The sequence below is a fragment of the Ostrea edulis genome, chromosome 9 (assembly GCF_947568905.1).
Source record: "Ostrea edulis chromosome 9, xbOstEdul1.1, whole genome shotgun sequence".
Lineage (NCBI taxonomy): Eukaryota > Metazoa > Mollusca > Bivalvia > Ostreida > Ostreidae > Ostrea > Ostrea edulis.
The window spans coordinates 63385669-63406217 of NC_079172.1; the positions used below are offsets into that span (position 1 = coordinate 63385669).

The following is a 20549-nucleotide window of genomic DNA, read 5'->3' on the forward strand; positions in this document are numbered from 1 at the left end:
TCACATTTCTTTTCCGAGTTTTCTTGATGAAACTTGCAGAATTGACGCCTTTCACATGAAAAGTTGAAGATAACGAACAATGACCAATCCAATAATTCCTATAAAAACTCAAAATGAAGAGTAGGAAAATACGGACTCCTGGAAACACCAGGGATGGGATAATAAATAAAAACACTGGTTCCAATATAGTTTTAATGAAATAGGTGAAAGGGCAAGGTCACCGGAGAGGAAGTTTAAACAAATCTTGTACTGTGAGAGGGGATGTAATAAAGTGTTTTCATATCAATTTGACAAATTGCACTCTCTTTGTCTTTCAGTGATGTTATATGTATGTATATTCCAATGTTAATCGTTGAACCCCTATTTTTACCTACCTTGGCCCCGGGAGATTAAATAATTCTGACTTTTAATTATATAAAGAATCTTCCAAACAAGTTTTGACATTTCTGGTTCATAGTCCTGTAAGATTAGTCACTGTTCATTATCTTCATTCTTTTTAAAGAGATTTCTTTAAACCTTCGAGAGGAACATGACACTTATTTGAATAAACTTGAAGCTTTGTGATAAATTTGGTTGAAATTGGTCACGTGTATTATGAGAAGGAATTTTAAAAAAAATGATAATGGAGGAATTTCTAGCTCAGGTGACCTGAAAGAAGTACCCTGATCTAACAAGAGGCACCAACAAAAAGCCATGGATTACTCCTCTCAGCCAAAATACAGACGAAGTCAACAAAAATTCCATGGGCTACAACATTCACCAGGGTCGCTTAATTTTGTTTTATAATTCTACTTTTCATTTTTGTTGGAACTCCCAGTCATAAGAATAGTCATACTATATTTAGCAAGATTCATACGCAAATCTTTTTCACATTCATGCGGAAATGGCTATCATTTCAATCGGTAAAGATATCGAAGACAAAACCATTGGACATGTAGATATATTGAAATGGACTGAACAAACCTTAATCTAATTGAAGATAATTCAACAAATTGTAGATTTGTGGTTTTTGATCTGAAAAGGATGCTTTAACATATTTAATACATCTAAGGAGTAAGTGTCTAGTTTGTTTGCATCATGGGATTCGGAAAGAAGTAATTTGTATGAAAAATCAATTAAGTTGATTATTCAGAAAGTACCCCATATTTCTATAAACTTCATCTCATTCCATACAAACTAGACTAATATTACTTTATATTCAATTAACTACATTTGCATAAAAAAATGGAAGGTCGCTATGGAATTTTTTTGGCCAAATCATGTCATAATGATAGCATACAGATTTAGAGATGGACGATCTTTTGTGACCTTGACCTCAATATTTGTAGCTGTCTTTCCTTTAAGATCATCCACCTTTGTAATAGCCTCTAGGTGGCCTGTTAGTCCAGTTTATCCCATGTATTTTGTGATTAAGCCAATGACTTTATGTAATAGTATATAATCAAAGGTTTACACTGTCGGAAAAAAGTGAAAAGTATAAATATTAATACATCTACATTGAATCCCAACCTATGGTTAAGTATCGGATGTTAATGATTTGTTACAAAAACAATCAATGTAATCTATTATGTGAATTGTAAATGTAAAGAAGAATATAAAACAGATATCAAACAGGTTGTTCCAGTATGTATTCCTTTGATAACCTTTTGTACAAAATCATTCAACGATAATTTTGTTCTTTCCACATTACTGAGCGCACAAATGCAATCACTCATAAATCTCGATGATACATGTACATATACTTTGCAATCTCCCCTCCCCCCCCCGCCCCACCCCAGATCCGAGCATGATGCATCTATGAATGAACTTTTGAAATTGAATAGAGTACAGTTGTTTATTTTAAAGAAATTAATTCGAGCACTTTTAAATCAAATGTTCAGGAATGAATGATTGATAATATAATCATATGTATAGATATATATGTATTTCAAAATTAAGTATTATCTCCCTTATGCATAGCTCTTATCCTTAGACGAATTTGACTCGACTTTTTTGGCACGCTGTTTTTGGCTATAATAGCTCTAAAACTTCATTGTTATTTCGGATTTCAAACATTTCGGTTAAGCATCACTGAAGAGACATTATTTGTCGAAATGCGCATCTGGTGCATCAAAATTGGTACCGTATAAGTTTTACATGTATATAATTACAGATGTACCTATACCGGCTTTTGAGGAAATATATCGAGATCTGGACTGACGTTTCAGTTGTTTTTAATTTGCCGATCCCGCTAGTCAGGGAGTTTTTACATATCATACTAAATAGGATATCATGATAGGATCAATAAACAATCGCGTTTAAAGTAAGCATTTCGCAAATTCCATGGTCGATATAATGATCTAATTTGTAAATACGACCTATGTTTGGGTTAAATGCTGTCTGACGTGTTTAATAGCGATTGTTAAGCCGTTCTTGGTACACTGATTTTGACTACGGATAACTCCTTTTACATGATCAAGATATAGGGCTCACGGCGGGTGTGATCGGTCAACAGGGGATGCTTACTCCTCCTAGGTACCTGATCTCACCTCTTGTATATCCAGGGGTCCGTGTTTATTCATTATAATTATTATGTAGGGGATTCAACTTTGTTCAAATGAGGGACAATGTCCTTCTCGAAGGGGAAATAATTATAGAGAAATAGTGAAATAACACTGACAAATTTTAGAATTTTTCTTCTCTAGAACCAGCAGGCTAATTTCATCGAAACTTGGTAGAAATTATCCCTGGATGAAAGGAATTTAAATTTGTTTACATGAAGGGTTATCTCCCCTTCAAAAGAGAGATATTTACAAAAAAAAAACAACAATAGGGAGGAGTCATTTAGAAATCTTCCTCTTAAGAACCACTGGGCCAGAAAAGCTCAAATTCATATGGAAGCTTCCTGATATTGTGCAGATTCAAGTTTGCTAAATTCATGGCCTTTGGGATAGAGTAGCGCCACAATAGACAATCAGCTTTTTACATGAAAATATATAGGAAAAATCTTTAAAAATCCTCTCAAAAAACATTAGTCCAGAGAAGTTCAATTTTCCATGGCAGCTTTCTGACATAGTACAGATTCATGTTTGTAAAAACCATGGCCCACGGGGGTAGGTTGGGGTCACAATAGGGGATCAAAATTTTACATGCAAATACATGTATGTAGGGGAAGTTTTTATATATGGGCCAAAGTGACTCATGGGTCCATTATTTTCATATTGCATTAGAAAGGTCAGATCGGGCGGAGTATTCATGTCCTAATTATATGAATTCTTATTTTCAATTTTTTCCCATTTCAACAAATACATGTACCGCCACGGTGGCCGAAAGGTTAGAGCGTTCGCCCCGCATGCGGAAGTCCGGGGTTAAAATACCGACCGCGACAGACCTAAGTCGTTAAAACAGGTAGTGACAGTTCCATCGCCAAACGTTCGGCATCAGGTGCGAATTTCACAGGTCTTCGGAGATAACCTTAAAAACGGTTGTCCCGTGTCACAGTAGGTGTTGCACGATAAGGAACCCTCACTGCTCAATGGCCGTAAACGCCGAGCATAGGTCTAACTTTGAAGCCCTTCACCTTGAAAAATCTCGAGCGAGACGTTAAGCTAGATACAATCAATAAATATTCATGTGTATATAGAAAATACATACATAAATAGGAATATGCAGCAGATACAATGCCTATATAAGCCCTTTCCATAGGGCAAAGGTCAGTTATGACAAAATAAAATGAATATAGTACATGAATGTATAACAAAATGATTGAAGGTGAAGATAATTGAAGAAAAAGAAATTTACAATACTTATCACCAAATTTATTTAACATGAAGTATTTTCTTTATAATATACTGCTGGGGTGCTTTCAGTTAAAAGGATTTTTTTTAAATATAGAAAATCTATGTAAAATCATGGTGTGTTGTTTACAAAAAACCAGTAATAAAAAAAAAAAAAAAAAAAAAACCAGCAAAAACATGAATTTTTTTTTCTGTTTTCAGCTTACTTATTAGATAAGTTTATTATTTTAGGCCCATAAAGCATATCAGTAGGACAGCTTATAAGGAAAGAAATTTCATTTTTTTTTTAAAGAACATTTACTACAGGCTATATGAACTGTAAACTACACGTGATATATTGAGAGGGCTTCCATTTCATTCCAGTTTTTTTTTTTAATCTGTATCATTTTATCAATTTCATCTCATTAAAATAACACAAAATAGTCATTTTGACTATATAGAAAGCATATTTCAAGCCCATTAAAATCCAGTGGCCCATTTCACAAATTCAAATTTTAATCTTAAAGCACTGTACATAATCTTCTTTGATAATTCTTCACCAATAAATCCCTGAATGAGTCAAATTAAGTACACACTGTATATACACAGACGCTAAATCTTGCATGATTAGTTTTGGCGTAGTTACGCTCATATTTTGGTATAAGACAGAAATAAAATATGTATGACCTTAGTTGTAAGAAGTTTTGTGATTTTAAATGACCACAGGAGCTTGCGGGGGCTTCGCCCCCTGGGCTGCAGCAAGGCTTCAATCCTTAGGCCCCAACAGGGCTTCGCCCTGGACCCACTGAAAGCCTTAAGACAGACCCTTGCCTCGTGAAGTTATGCCCCTAACTTCAATTTCTGAATCCGCACCTGGATTGGTATCCTATCAGGGTATGCATCAAGAAATATAACTCCTACAGTTTTTGCTGTTTACTACGTCACAGAAATAGAAAGGTTGTCTTTCTTGATTGATCAGACGACACTTTCATCCTGTCAGACAATGGACTTGCGTCGGAGGACAGTACTTAGTGATTGTCAGGTAATGTACTATTAGGTAAGTTATCATAAATTAATTACTGGATTACGTCAGAATTTTATTTACTGCAGAATATGGTTTAAATGAGAGAACTTCTAGTCTAGCTAATTCATGCTGTACCGTCGAGATCACAGGCACTGAAGTATGAAAGGTGAAGATAACGAACAGTGATCAATCTCATAACTCCTACAAGCAATGCAAAATAGAGAGTTGGGCAAACACGGACCCCTGGACACACCAGAGGTGGGATCAGGTGCCTAGGAGGATCTGATGCAATCTGATTAAAATAAGATGTTTTATCCGCTCAGCTCCTTTAACTTATTGCTATGTCGCTACACAAAGATCATACGGGATGTCTTCAGATCTTTATGTAGCTACATAACGGAGTGGATCTAAGATATTATTTTAATCAAATTGCTGAAATATGGATACTGATTAACCCCCCCCCCCCAATCAAATTGATAATTTCTCTGAAATGTGTGCATTCCCTGTCTATAGACCTTTATGATAAAATGAGTCGGTGGAATGCCAATCTCTAAAGCTTTCAAAAAGCGTGAAACGATTCCATAAATCGAAAGAGGGATGAGATAGAAAGGAATCTGCACATTTCAGAGAAATTATCGCCGCAAAAAAGTTCTCAAGCGGGGGGGGGGGGGGTTGAAAAAGGCCTCATTTTGTTCCATGAACATCCTCTTAATCTTGTACTGAAGCGCCTAATTAATGTAAACGCAAATAACTGAAGACATTTTGAATTATTTGCACCCCTACATGCATGTAAAACTTTGATCCTCTATTGTAGCCCCACCCTAACTCCAGGGCCATGTTTGATTAAGCTTAAATTTGCACTGTCTCCGGGAAACTTTCACGTAAATTTCAACATGCCCAGCGATTCTTGAGAAGATTTTTAAATGCCCCCACCCTATTTTTGCATTTCGTGATTCTTTCCCCTTTATAGATGGTATGGCTCTTCATTTGACCAAACCTGAAGCCCCTTTACACAAAGGATAATTTATATCAACTTACCAAGTTTGATTGATATTGGTCCAATGGTTCTGGAGAAGGTGAAAATGTGGAAAGTTCACAGACAAAGGAGAGACGAAAGGTGATCAGAAAAGCTAACTTGTTAGCTCAGGTGAGCTAAAACTAACTATTTCAGGCAGTGCCGGATTTAGAGGGTGTAGAAGTGTTTACCCCCACCCACCTTGTCTGAACATTTTATCAAAAATGGTCTTGTATAGTATTTTAAGCTCTTCAACCCCCACTCCCTATTTTGATATTTTTGTCAAAAACCAGAATCAAAATGACGATTTATTCATATATTCGTTTTATTTTTCAAATAATTTTCTTGTGGTTCCAAATAATTATGCTTTGATTTTTACATTTAAATACAAGGAACCCTGTTCTTGTAGGAGTTTATCTGATTTAATATGATAAAACATTTCTTTTGATAGATCTGAGAGATTCTGGTTGAACGTGAGTACATGAAGATCAAAGTATAGTGCGAGGAGACGATTGGATGTATAGTTCTTCCCAAATCGCAGGACCCACACCAAAGCCAGTCTGCTGGACTTATTCCTCATAACGCTCTGACAATTTCACAAAATTCATTGATGGTCAGATAAGTGACTGGTTAGTCCCACAAGCAGGGAAAATTTGTTTCATTTGAATCTGAGAATAACTCTTGTTTTCCATTATATCGATCTACCTTGCTGTTTGCTGAATTGTTAATTCTTGTTGATTATTCATCAGTCAGAAATACAAAAACAAGATTTGTCAGAAGACAACATAGCTCGCCGGAAGCACGACTCTACTTCACCACCACCACCCCCATTAATTCAAAAGGTTAAAGTTTTTGAAAATTAGGCCAAAGCCCAAGGTCATTAGGTAGGGTTTTTGATACTATATCTAAGGCTTGGTCATGAGACATGTAATTAAAATATGAAATATCAAAGCCATTTTACTTTTGGTTCAAAAGATATAACCAAGGATAAAGTTTTTGAAAAGTGGGTCAAAGTCGAAGGTCAATTTTACAAGGTCAAATGTCAAGGTACCAAAAGAGAGGTCTCTTCATGAAGCATCTATATGTGAATTATCAAAACCCTATCCCCTTTGACTCAAAAGAGGTAGCCCAGTTAATGTTTAAAAAAGTCAAATGTCAAGGTCACTAGATAAAAAGTCTTGGTACCAAATGAATGGTTCACATATAAGGCATATGTAGTCTAGAGGTTAAGCGTTCGCCCTACATGTGGAAGGTCGGGGTTCAAATCCCAGCCGCGACAGACCTAAGTTGTTAAAATAGGTAGTGACAATTCCATCGCCAAACGCTCGGCATCAGGTGTGAATGTCACAGGTTCTCGTCGATGACCTTAGAGACTGATGTCCCATGTCACAGTAGTTGTGGCACGCTAAAGAACCCTCACTGCTCAATGACCGTAAGCGCTGAGCATAGGCCTAAATTTGAAGCACAGGGGCTCGGTTGTCAGATATTGCAGTTTTGCATGATTTGTGTCCGAATAATAGATTATATAAATAAAATCCACCACCAAAATCCTTTTTTTCCCGAGGTTTTAAAAAAGGTGTATCATGTGTACATTAAATATGTACACATGATACACCTTTTTTAAAACCTAAAAAAAAAACCCGGATTTTGGTGGTGGTATTTATTTATATAATCTATTATCCGGACACAAATCATGCAAAACTTTAATTTATTATTCGGGAACAAATAATACAAAACTTCAATATCTGACAACCGAGCCCCTGTGGTCTGGAAATCGTCCCGGTGAGCTAATCAATTTACAAAATCTGATGATAAATCGTAGTTTTACCACTAATAAGTGCAGCATTCTGTGCAGAATTGTTCAGATAGGCAAAATGAAGGCTGTACTTTGTTGAGGTAAATTAATACAATATTCTTGGAAATTGAGTTTGATAAGATTTCTATCTGTCTGTGTTGATTTTGTAGGACTGTGGAGATACGTGTTGTGACGTCATTGATGGTAAACAGAAGACTGTGACCTTGGATCAGAAGACTGGATGTTTGGGGGTCACACCCTGTTACTGTACTACACACAATCTCTACCCAGAGTTATCGTTCCCGCTACACTCCACTAATACCTCTGTCAACGTCTAAAAATCATATCAAAACGTACTAAAACTAACTTAGCATATCAAACTGTAATGATCATATCTAAGCAAATCAAACACTTGTCTGAATTTTATAAACGCAGAAGCTGGTAAATATGAGACACCTGAGCGAATTAAAAGGTTTTATATAAATATTCATTCATCCAATAATACTAGAATAATCATGGAATTCGTTGTTTTTGTGAACTTACTGTAAGATTTTAAGCTTAACACTAAAACTTGTAAAATCATACTTTATAATGCAATAGGTAGAAATAAGTTTTGCCAAGAATCTTGACATTTAGACGTTGACAGAGGTGTTGTCGCGTAGCGTAATACGCCCTCTGGTGAGAGATTGTACTACACAGCTAAGTAAGTACTCAGTCATAATGTAAGATGGTATTCTATGAATGTTTATCTATAATATATACATTGAAACATAATACAAATATCAAAAGATATACACTGTAGTTTAAAACTTGACAAACAGAATAATGTTCAATATAGGCCTAAGATAAATATAACTTTATCAATACACATGTTAATTACACAGCATACACACTTTTGTAAGCATCACATAGTTGTAATTACTTACAGTTTTAAAAAGGTCCAGTCCAAAGACTATTTTTACCTACTTTTTCCTTTACTTGCATTTCGTGGTCAAACGCAGGAACGGCTCAATAAGGCGTGTACCAAATATCTTGATTCACTTACACTGACGATGAATACCACAAAAATATTGGACAATTTTTTTTTTACTTTCTAACCTTTCAAATTTGCATCAATAACAACACCCAGTTCCATTTTTTATGAGCTTAGGATCAAAGCTACGTGATAAAAAGCGTAAAATGTCTTACAAATCTGTATTAATTTTAAAGTCTACCTTTATGCATTTTTACATTAAAGGTTTTTGGGGCGAATTTTCATGCATTTCCTCTGCATTCTCCACCCTCATAAAATATTCAAATTTACACTCCGAATTTTGCCGTGCACATGCACAACATGCTACATAAAACGACTGACTTGTTTAAAAGATACTCCTTAATCATTATTTATTTATATTTTCAAAAACAGGTAAAAGAAAGTAGAAATAGCTACTTTAAGTACATGTACCTGTAGGTTTAAATAGCTAGGTAATTAACATGGTGTTTATATCTGTAATTAACACCCTGCTTAGATCTATAATTAACACCGTGTTTGGATCTGTCATTAACACTGTTGAGATGTGTAATTAACACTGTGTAGAGATGTGTAATTAACACTGTGTTTATAGATATTGGATTTTCTTCACTTTAGCAGTGCCACTCTCAGCCACAAAGAGGTTGTCTCTGATGTCCACACATAAACCTAATGGATACTCTAAATCACAGTGAATGTAACGGAGGAACTGTCCGTCCTGATCTAGGATGTGGATACGGTGATTTCTAAAGTCTGCTGTCAGGATGTGACTCTGGCTGTCTGTAGTGATACCGTATGGATCAAATGATTGCTCGGTATTAGAGGGATGACCAGTGTATCTAAATCGGAGTTTTCCTGACTGATTGACCACCACTACTGCATCAACTCCCCAGTCAACCACACAGATATCCAGGTTCCTGTTCTCACTGATGCGACGAGCAGATGAATAGAGAGGACGACCCTGATCATCAAACTGAATGCTTTGTTTCTCTGTGGAGCCGGAGTAACGCACGACTTTGGATTGTTTGTTATCATCACTGATCATGGTAACCAGGAGATCATCAGAGGCGGTACGGCAGACACCGCGAGGTCTCCACCCCTGTAGTGTGATCACGGTCTGTATCTTTTTATTCTTGACCCGGTTTATAGTCTTATCACTATAGTCAGTATAAACAAGATCTCCGTCCCGTGTCACTGCTATGTCCCCTGGTTTGTTCCCTGACTTGGTTTGTATTGATGTCAGTAGTTTACTCTGGAGGTTGAGGAGCTTCATGATTGCGTTACTCCCGCATGTCCAGACTTGTTCTTCACTGACACAGCTAACACCGTATAGTATGTATTCATATCCAGTGTCTATGGCGGCGGTGACGCGCGGTTCATTAAGCAGTGGCTTCACTGGAGGAGACGATACAGCTTCTGCTGACTTCATTATGTAGCCTTGTTCTTCTGTGTTAATGGATAATGGCGACAGAGAACCAAACATTTCACGGAGCTGTTCTGTGTTTATTTTCTGAGCTGACAAACTTGGTAATGTAGCTTGGACTTTTGGGGGTAATCTCCTGAACTCGGCATTCCTAGATTTGTAGGTAGAGATTAGGGAGACGTCATTGGATTCCAATATTGCCTTCAGATTTAGAATGATTTGTTTGAGTTCAGTAATACTGTGTGTGATTTCATCTGTGTTTTTATTTAAGGCAGCTAGATGTTTAGTTTTCATCTCCGCAATGTCGGATTTCCGTTTGTTGACAATGGCGGTGATCTCACGGTGTAAGACTTCTCCATGTTGGTCGGCAGCTGTGGTCAGTTTCCCGTACTTCGTTTCTAACTCGGCTTTCTCAGTTTGGACATTGGAAACGATTTCTTCATATCGAGGGAAAATTCTGGTCTCCAGTTCTTCCAAATCTTTTCGTAAATCTTGTGTTTTAGCGCTGAGTTTTTTCTGAATATCTGATATATCGTGACCTTTATGTTTACCAAATAAGGCGCAGGTAGAACAGACGGGAAGGTCGCATTTCTCACAGTGAAGTTCACATTGTTTGTCAGGGTGGCTTGGACATTTTGGGTAGTTGGGAGTAGAACTTCTCTCTATGAACGGTATGACGCGGTGTTTTCTAGACGAATCCAAGAGATGTTTTCCTACACAGTTAGTACAGAGATTTATATTACAACGTTCACAGTGACTCTGTAGGGGGGCAGTTTCACAGGAGTCGCACAGTAGGACCTCCTGGGCACTGCGCCGGGGGTGCAGCATGTCTGGTGTCTGGGTCACATGAGTAGTTCACTGTTAATAGAGAAATGAATATTATTTTTGAGTGTCAGTTTTCAATTGCAGGACATGAAATAAATATTGGATATAAATCGTTTATAAATAAACATTGGATATAAATCGTTTAGATGGGAACTTCAATAAACAATTTTACACGCTAGAATTATACCAGGATAGATTATTATTATATTTTCATCATACATTTATATGTACGTATAGTACAAATATATACATGTACTACATCACCCTCCCCCTCCCCCGAATTTCTAAAATTCACGTTATAATGACCAGTGTCATCAAACCTGTCTCAGTTAGGCAACGAAATTAAGGGGAAATACTCGCTAAATGCGAGTTAGAAATTAAAATTGCGAGTGAAAAATCACAAGTGATCACAACTTTTTGCGAGTGAAAAAGAAACCGATCTCTTTTTCCGGATTTCCTTGGTTTATTGGCTGTACTTTGAAGTTTACAATAAGTTAACAATAATTTTTGCATAGAAACGCTTTACAGAATGAATATACAAATATTGGAAAAGTAAACATGGATCGAATAAACAACTAAGGCCAAGGTCATCTCAGTCAGTGATGTCGAAGATGGCCTACTTCATGTACACTTTGGGCGTCTCAGAGACGTCTGATTTAAATAGCAAGCATGTTGATCTCGTCCGTGTTTACATGAAACAACACATGAAAGTGTTAGTGTCACCGCTTCACGCGGTGTCCTTCTGTAGTCCATAGTCAAACACTTAGAGTTCGGAGTGTTTTTTTTTCAACTAGAATTTTTAGATGAAATTTCCAAAAGCTTTGAACATACAGTTTGAATTGGCACAAACAGTCTTCAAGATTTCAAACCACATGATGTTGTAAATAGGTGGTAGATCTCTGGACAACGAGTTCGCCGCACAAATGTACCCTATGACTCTCATCATGCACCAATGATACATGTACATGGATGTTGTCTGATAATTCATTAAATTTTAAATGAAAGAATTCTCAATATTATTTTTATTATTGCACTTTAAAGAAGATTTTAAAAGATTTTTTCCTATATTTTGATATAGATACACGCTTGTTTTCTTAAATTCCTGTAAAACAACCATCGATTGAAAAATGCTAGTAAAAGTTCCAATTTTGCTAGTTGGAAAATACTCCACTAGCTAAAATTTGCTAGTAGTGAAAAAAGTTAATTTCGATCCCTGTCTCATTAATAATTCTGATCAAACACATATCTTATTATACATTTATAATGATTTGGTGGCACTGTGATGTTAACATAATAGTAATAATTTTGTGTCACCTGTAAAAATCCAACATGGCTTCCCTTTTCTTTCGACCTTCAGTGTAGTCCCGTGCTTTAAATACCTGTACGTGACGAGATCGACCCTGTATACACTACATAAGTACGTGTTATCTACTGCTTCAATAGATTTAAAGTCCACATTGTTATCAAATTTTGAATTAGCTTTTGTACTATTACAAAATAAAGGGGAGGGGGGGGGGTGTATTAAACATGACTATGTACAAATTGGCAAGTGCGCGTTATAGAAGTAAAAAGAATTGATCTTGCATTTCATTCGTAATGTCACAGAAATTGTACTGTTATAAGGATGTTTGCTACACCGGAGAAATTGTACTGTTATAAGGAGGTATGCTACACCAGAGAAATTGTACTGTTATAAGGAGGTATGCTACACCGGAGAAGTTTGATATGGATAAAAAGTAGAGGATATTTACAACACTATTTTGAATTTGAAAACTTTCAAATTTACTTTATTTAGTAAAAAAGAAAGCAATCTGATAAAAATTTAAAACCCCTACTGGACTCGAACCCGAGATCTACAGTTCAATGGTCGACGTGCTAACCTACTGAGCTACTCATCTAGGCGATGGATTTTGAAATGAATAGGCAAATATTGCTGATATTTATATTTTCATCCATGTTTTAAACTGCTAAAAGGAAGTCAGCCATTATCACGATGTAAAGTATCTCCTTACAATTTCCCGCGGGACATCGCCTCTGGACATCACCTCTGGACTTCATGATAATATCCCATCTACACACTGCTTCTATGAAATTTCATCGAGCTGACAACCCGAATATCTAAACATTTATTCATAAAAAAGGACATTTTAAACGAAAAGAAATTAAATGACAACAATATCGTTATGTTAGTTAAACAATTTATTTGGGATGTACCTATATCATTTGCCATAACTTGAACTAAGATAAAAGATACCCTTTAATATCATATATTTTTCTACGCTAGATCGATTGACAGATTCGGGAGCGGATCGTTTGATTTTTTCGTGATTGATTGATTGTGTCTTGTTTAACGTCCTCTCGAGAATTTTTCACTCATATGGAGGCGTCACCAATACTGCTGAAGGGCTTCAAATTTAGGCCTATGCTCGGCGCTTTGAGGGTTCTTCACCGTGCCACAACTACTATGACACGGGACATCCGTTTTTAGCTCACCTGATTGCCTGTCCGTCCGTCTGTAAACTTTTTACATTTTCGACTTCTTATCCAGAACCATTGGGCCAATTATAATCAACTTGGCCAAAAGCATTCTTTGGTGAAGGGTTTTCAAGTTTGTTCAAATGAAGGGCCATGCCCCCTTCAAAGGGGAGATAAGCACAAAAAAGTTTTACATACAAATATATAGGAAAAATCTTCTCAAGAACCACTGGGCCAGAAGAGCTGAAATTTACATGAAAATTCCCTGACATAGTGCAGATTCAAGTTTGTTAAAATCATGGACCCCGGAGGTTAAATGGGGCCACAATAGGGGATCAAATTTTACATACAGATATATAAAGGAAAGATCTTTAAAAAATTTCATCTTAAGAACCACTAAGCCAGAAAAAACTGAGATTTACATGAACGCTTTCTGACATAGTGCAGATTCAAGTTTTTTTTTAAAGGATAAGGCCACAATAGGGGATCAAAGTTTTACATACAAAAATATAGGGGAAATCTTCTAAAAAAAAAAACCAAAACAAAAAAAAAAACAAAAAAAAAAAACCAAAAAAAAAAAAAAAAACTACCGGGCCAGGAAAGTGGATATGTGCAAGAAAGCTTTCTGACATAGTGCAGATTCAATTTTGTTGAAATCATGCCCCCGGGGGTAGGATGGGGCCACAATAGGGGATCAAAGTTTTGCATACAATCATAGTAAGTAATTTTAAGTAAGTAATTTTATTTATTATAGTGGCATGTGTATATATATTCATACATCCAATTTTATCACAATATTCAAATCAATAAACACCCGGCCCGTTGGGCCTATATGCCTCTTTAAACGTTGATATAATAATATATAATGCAAATAATTGCGCATAATAACATTTTCTATAATTATATATACATGTACATGTGTATACATGTATAATAAGTATATAATGTATAAATAGCTCATTTGTTGATTTTTCCAAATATAATAGATTGTCTAAGAGAAAAGGAGGAGTACAAGTATTTTGCTAATTGTCTTGGGTAGTTTGTTATTAACATTCGAAGAATCTCTACATCTGACATTGACATTTGATCAAATCCCGTGTTTTCAAACAAAGTTATTCTGAGTTTAGAATACAATGGACAATAGAGTAAAAAATGAATTTCGTCTTCCACACAATTTAATGAACACAATAAGCATATTCTTTCAACAGCAGGTTCCCCATAATATATTCTTAAAGGTAAAATACCACATCTAAACTGCGACATAATTGACCTAAAGTATTTTGGCATATCCAATGTTACATAATTTTCTCGACCGAAGGTTGATTTTATAGACACATAAGTTCGTAATTTAGGTACTTTAAATACTTCATTTTTCCAGATATTGGAGTAATAGTAATGCATATTTGTTTGAAGAACATTCATTTCTATTAACAATTTTGAGTCAAAATAACTTTCCAGTTCCAAATTTTGCAAAATTTCTTTCAGAGCACTACACCAGTTGTTTGTACATATATCATAATCCATTTCAAACACTTTTCTAGTAATGCGTTCACTGTCAAATAACAATACTCTATTCCAAAATCTTATCATATTAATCCATCGACGATATTGACTGGGTATCCACCCCGTATCTCCATAGATTGCCAATAAAGGCGCAAAACGATGTACTCCCTAAAAATATCTAATGGCTCGATTTTGAACATTATCTATTGACTGGAATTTTTTGAACCCCCAAACACTGGACGAATAGTCTAATATAGGTAAAACGTAAGAGTAAAATAATTTTTCGTAAGCAGTGAATCCAAATTCTTTATTATTGTGTATTGTAGAAATAATTTTTCCAAGTGCCCGTCCTCCAGCTTTAGCAAGGTTTTCTGCATTTTTTGTAAAATTTCCAGTGTAAGTAAATATGATTCCAAGATATTTATGGCTATCTACTATTTCTAATGTATTTGTTCCAATAGTGAATTCAAACTCTGTTCCTTTTGTTCTAGTTTTACGGAAGTGCATACATTTGGATTTTTCAGTATTTATAAGGACTCTCCAACGCCTGCACCAGTTGTGCAGTTTTTGTAGCATACATTGTAATTCTTCCGGTGTCTTAGCTATTAAGGCTATATCGTCTGCATATAATAAAACGGACAGCTTTTCATCTGCGATATTTACACCCACATCCAAAGAGTTTATTTCATGAACAAGGTCAATTGCAAAAATCGAAAATAGAGTTGGAGATAAGTTATCCCCCTGTTTAACACCAGTTTTACAGCTAAACCAGTTTGTAAGTTTTCCATTTACTCGAACTCATGACTCTGAACTTTGGTAAATATTCTTGATCGAGTTGTACATTTTACCATTTACATCATTCAACAGAAGTTTATACAGCATCATGTCTCTATCTACAAAATCAAAACACTTCTTTAGATCAATAAATGCAACATACAGATTTTTATTATTCTGAATTAGACTGTTCAAAGTAAATACGTGATCTTCACAGGATTTCCCTCTTCTAAAACCATTTTGTTCATCTGCCAAAATATCATTATTCTCCAAGTAAGTAACAAGCCTTTTATTAATAAATGCACTATAAAGCTTACTGATACAGGATAGGAGACTGATACCTCGGTAATTCATTGGCAGGCGTTTGTCCGAGGAGGAATCCTTAAGAATAGGACATATGACAGCTTTCCTCCAGATGGAAGGGATGATACTTGAATCAAATATAAGTTGAAAGAGATTACGTAATGTTTTTATTATCATTGGGAATTTTAGAACACTATATGGAATTTCATCATACCCACTAGCAGATTTAGATTTAGAGTGCAGTACAATATCAGAAATTTCTTCTAGCGATATATCATAATTTAATTCTTCATTGCAGATGAATGATTGAAGTTTCATATTATTTTCCAACCTTGTTTTTTCTAGCCTTGAACTATCGTAATGATCTTGAAAAAAATCAGTATTCACGCTACCGTTATACAAATTTTGGAAATCAATTTTGCCATCTATTTAAAACTTCTCGTTCATTAGTAATGATATTTCCATCTGTATCTGTGACCTCCATTGGAATATATATTGTATTTCTTGGTCCAAGCTTTTTGATTTTATTCCAAAATTCATTTGGGTTTGATGAACTCATATTCTCAATGTCTCTAGCTACAGTTTTCTTGTAAGAGAGTTCGGTGCGCCTAAGTGCCTTGTCAAAAATATCCCGTGCTTCAATGTATTCTCGTCTTAGGGCCGATTTAACATCTTGTTTACCTTTATATTTCACAAAAATATTTTCTTTTTCTCGTGTATTGTTCCATAAATCACGTAATTCATCATTCCAAAAAGGCTTTTTATTTTTCAGACGTTTACTTGAGTTTTTGTGTACAATCTTTGGGATAGTTTCCATTTCTTTTAAAATTATTTTACATAAATTGTCATAAATGCCATCTACATTTCCTACGATTTTCTGCTTTTTTCAATTTGATCTATTACTATTAATAAACCAGTTCTAGTCAATTCATTGGACATAAAATCAAGTGGGATCCTATTCAGATTAAATCGTGGTTTAGTGCTTTCGACCTTTTCAGATTCATGTATTAAGCCATATTCAGTAACACTGAAATCACAAGTAATAGCCGAGTGATCCGGGAGTTTTGATTTCATACCTAAGAAATCATGAAACTTGAAATCATCTACAATAGACTGTACTGTAAACACATTAAAATTTGTAACATATCTAAATATATCTACAGGTATACATATATAGTCAACTACAGATTTACCTTTTCGTGAAATACACGTAAAATTGTCATCTGGAAATCTGCCATTCAGAGCACAAAAGTTTGTTTCATTGAGAAACTCAATAAATTCATGACCATGCTGGTTTATAGTGTTGTCTATAGGTTTACGAGTGGTAATTTCATCAACATCTTGTATTACCTCTTGTAGGTTGCCTATTCTACAATTCATGTCACCCAATAAAAAAATACCATTATTTTCATTGTGCAAATAAATCTGGGACAACAGATGTGCAAAAAAAAAAAAAAAAAAAAAAACCCTGAGCATCCCGTCCTCTGTTTGAATTTTCTGGTGGGAGGTAACGAGTAAATACAATGAATTCAAAATCAGAGTTGTGTTTAGTCAACTTAATTCCTAAAATGCCATCATAACATTTATCGATCACAGAAATACTAAAAAGTTCAGTTAACCAGATTTTTACAAGAATTCCAACTCCCCCTGATGCTTTACGTGCATTTACGTGAATTTGTTGTCTATTGAATCCTATCCACCTGTACCTTTAATATGTATTTCTTTTTCTTTATATAAGTGTGTTTCACTTATTGAAATGATGTCACAATTCATGGCATTGATAATTTGGCTTCTAAGTTCTGCATTTTCGTCGGTCCATCCACAGACATTAATGTGATCTAGTTTTATAGTGTCTATGGGCCGGGGAGGTTGCTATTGATGATCCTGATCGCGGTTGTTGCTGTCCGCGGAGAAATTGCTGTGTTGACGGTCAGAATATTTCTTTACTATCCGTCCATTCGAAGTGATACGGAATTGTTCTCCATTCGGTAGTTGAGTTAGTAGTGTTTTCGCATTAAGTTCTAGGAGCCTCTCGGTGTGGGATTTAGAGGACCTTAAGAAAACAGATTTGTACGCTTGACTGCCCTTCAAGTCGCGTTTCTTCCGTAGTATTTCTACTTTCTCCTCGACAGTTGCGAAACTGATTTTCACTAACCCTGGTTTCCCCTGAATCCGACTCCTGAGCCGAGCAGCCGCGACTACACTAATCGAATCACTCAGACAGTCAACAAGATCCTGTGCAACTTGTAGAATGTCCTCATCGTCTGACTGAGGTATATTACTAGCTATTATGGTTACCTCCGAATCCTTGACGGTGCTCGAATGGTGAACAGCTGATCCAGGTTGAGTTGCGTAACTCTGTCCTACTTTCTCTACCTCTTTCACTCGATGAATAAGAGACTCAACCGACCGTGACAAACTGTCGATCTGGCTTTGCTGTTTACCAAGTTCAAGGTCAAAATCTGACCGCATTGCTTTGAATTTACTATCAATACTAGCCATGAACTCATTCTTGAATTTATCAAACTTACTATCGAAAGATGAACGTAGTTCTTTCTGACCCTTCTGGAGCTGACTCACAGCGTCCGCTATTACAGTCATCTGGTCAATGATTTTGGTTCCAACGTCATCACTGTCACCACTGTCCCCTCCGCCATTTTCAACATTTTGGATGAAGGTTTGGGAGTTTGCCCGTCTGACGACCGTCTACGTGTCTGTTTGTCTCTGTTCTCTGTCATTCTTAATCACTCACAAATGGTGCAGCTGACGTGACCTTTTATGCACACACCTCTATCGTGAAACCATTTTCTCTTCAGTTCCCATATAGGGAAAATCTTGACAAATCTTCTCAAGAACCACTGAATCAGAAAAGCTGAGATTTACGTTTGTACATGAAACCTTTCTGACATTGTTCAGATTCAAGTTTGTTAAACTCATAACCCCTTGGGCTAGGATGGGGTCATGATATGGGATCGAAGTTTTACATAACTAATAAATAGAAAAAAAATCTTGAAAAACTTCATCCTTAAAAACCATTGGGCCAAAGAAGTTTACATTTGCACAAAAGCTTCCTGACATAGTGCAGATTCAAGTTTGTAAAAATCATGGTTTCTGGGGGTAAGATGGGACCACAGTAAGAGATCAAAATTTTACATACAAATAGGGCCTCCGTGGCGGAGTGGTTAGAGCATTGCGCTTAAAATCACACGGCCTCTCACCTCTGTCGGCGCGGGTTTCAATCCCGCTCGCGCCGGTAAGTGAGAAAGTTTACCAGTTTACTTTCGGAAGGTCGGTGGTCTCTTCTCAGGTACATTGTATCTGGGTTCTCTCTTCCACCAATAAAAACTGGGCGCCACCATATAACTGAAAAATTGTTGAGTGTGGCAGAAAACATCGAAACAAAACAAACATACAAATATATAGGGAAAATCATTAAAAATCTTCTGAAAAATCACTGGGCCAGAAAAGTTTACATTTACATGAAAGCTTCCTGACTTAGTGCAGATTTAATTTTGTAAAAATCAGGGCCACGGGAGTAGGTTTGGGTCAGAATAGGGATCAAAGTATTACATGCGAATATATAGGACTTTTTTTTTTAAATATGAGCTAAGGTGACTCAGGTGAGCGATTTGGCCCATGGGCCTCTTGTTATGGTAATCTTCGAGGACCCGTGACATTCACAACTGATGCCGGGCGTTTGGCGATGGAACAGTCACTCCCTGTTTTAATGACTTGGGTTTGTATTGTTTAAAAAAAATATTTTATTGATCAAATCAAAAGAATTGGGAACAAGTTCTAACAACTGAAGTCCCTTTCCTAGGTCTGTCGCGACTGGGATTCGAACCCCGACCTACCACATGCGGGGTGAACGCTCTACCTCTAGGCCACCGCGGCGATTCTAATCTTTCTTGAGCATGGCCTTGTGATGTATTTATTGTCAATGTGGTGATTATATTTATTAACAAAATCTTATTAATTCATCGTTTTTCAAATTGTGACATATTTACAACTGTAATTACAGGTCTTTGTCTGAAGGCACGTGTACTTTTGAAAATGCACGACCCATTGTACCAAGCATATAGTATAGTTTTATGTACTTTGTGACAGTCACGTGATATTCGATTGAAACAAAAGAACTCCTTTAATAAGGCTGATAAACTGAATTCGTATGAGTTTTTTTTCATTAAGTTTCATTTCATCTTTATTCAGGAATCTCGTTTGTGGATGTGTGTTCAGCACTCATTGAAGAGTAGGAAGACTGCTACCTGAACAATATTTCCTCTACACATCGTTTGTTGACATGCATGCGCTTGGTCACGTAGGATAGTGTGATGATCTTGAGCAGTGAAATCTTGTCAATAAAATTTGTGTTTTCGAGAATAAATGAACTGTAATTGCATCAGTATTAACTTATCATATAATTAATCAATACGAGGACAGAAAAGATTATAAAAAGTAGGCTCGATTTCGAATTGGGATACACATGCGTGCAGCGATCTAACAGGTGTCCGCTCTATTTCACAATAAAGTGAATGGAATATTTAACCTGTTATCGCCATAAATTCAACCTGTCATCGTATTATTATAATATAACTATATATCCTGGGAGCGGATTTACATAAGCTATTGCACGACTTGCTTTCCAATC

At 36.0% G+C, this 20549-nt stretch overlaps 1 protein-coding gene across 1 annotated transcript; it reads right to left on the reverse strand.

The window, feature by feature from the left end:
- Positions 1 to 8314: 8314 nt before the first annotated feature.
- On the reverse strand, positions 8315 to 10881 carry LOC130050270 (uncharacterized). The gene has a single exon (XM_056149866.1). It carries the CDS (start codon positions 10847 to 10849, stop codon positions 9188 to 9190), a length of 1662 nt encoding a protein of 553 aa, XP_056005841.1. The 5' UTR covers positions 10850 to 10881; the 3' UTR covers positions 8315 to 9187.
- Positions 10882 to 20549: the final 9668 nt, after the last annotated feature.

Coding starts and splice junctions, on each gene's coding strand:
- LOC130050270 (XM_056149866.1), bottom strand. CDS start 10,849: ATGCTGCACCCCCGGCGCAGTGCCCAGGAGGTCCTACTGTGCGACTCC.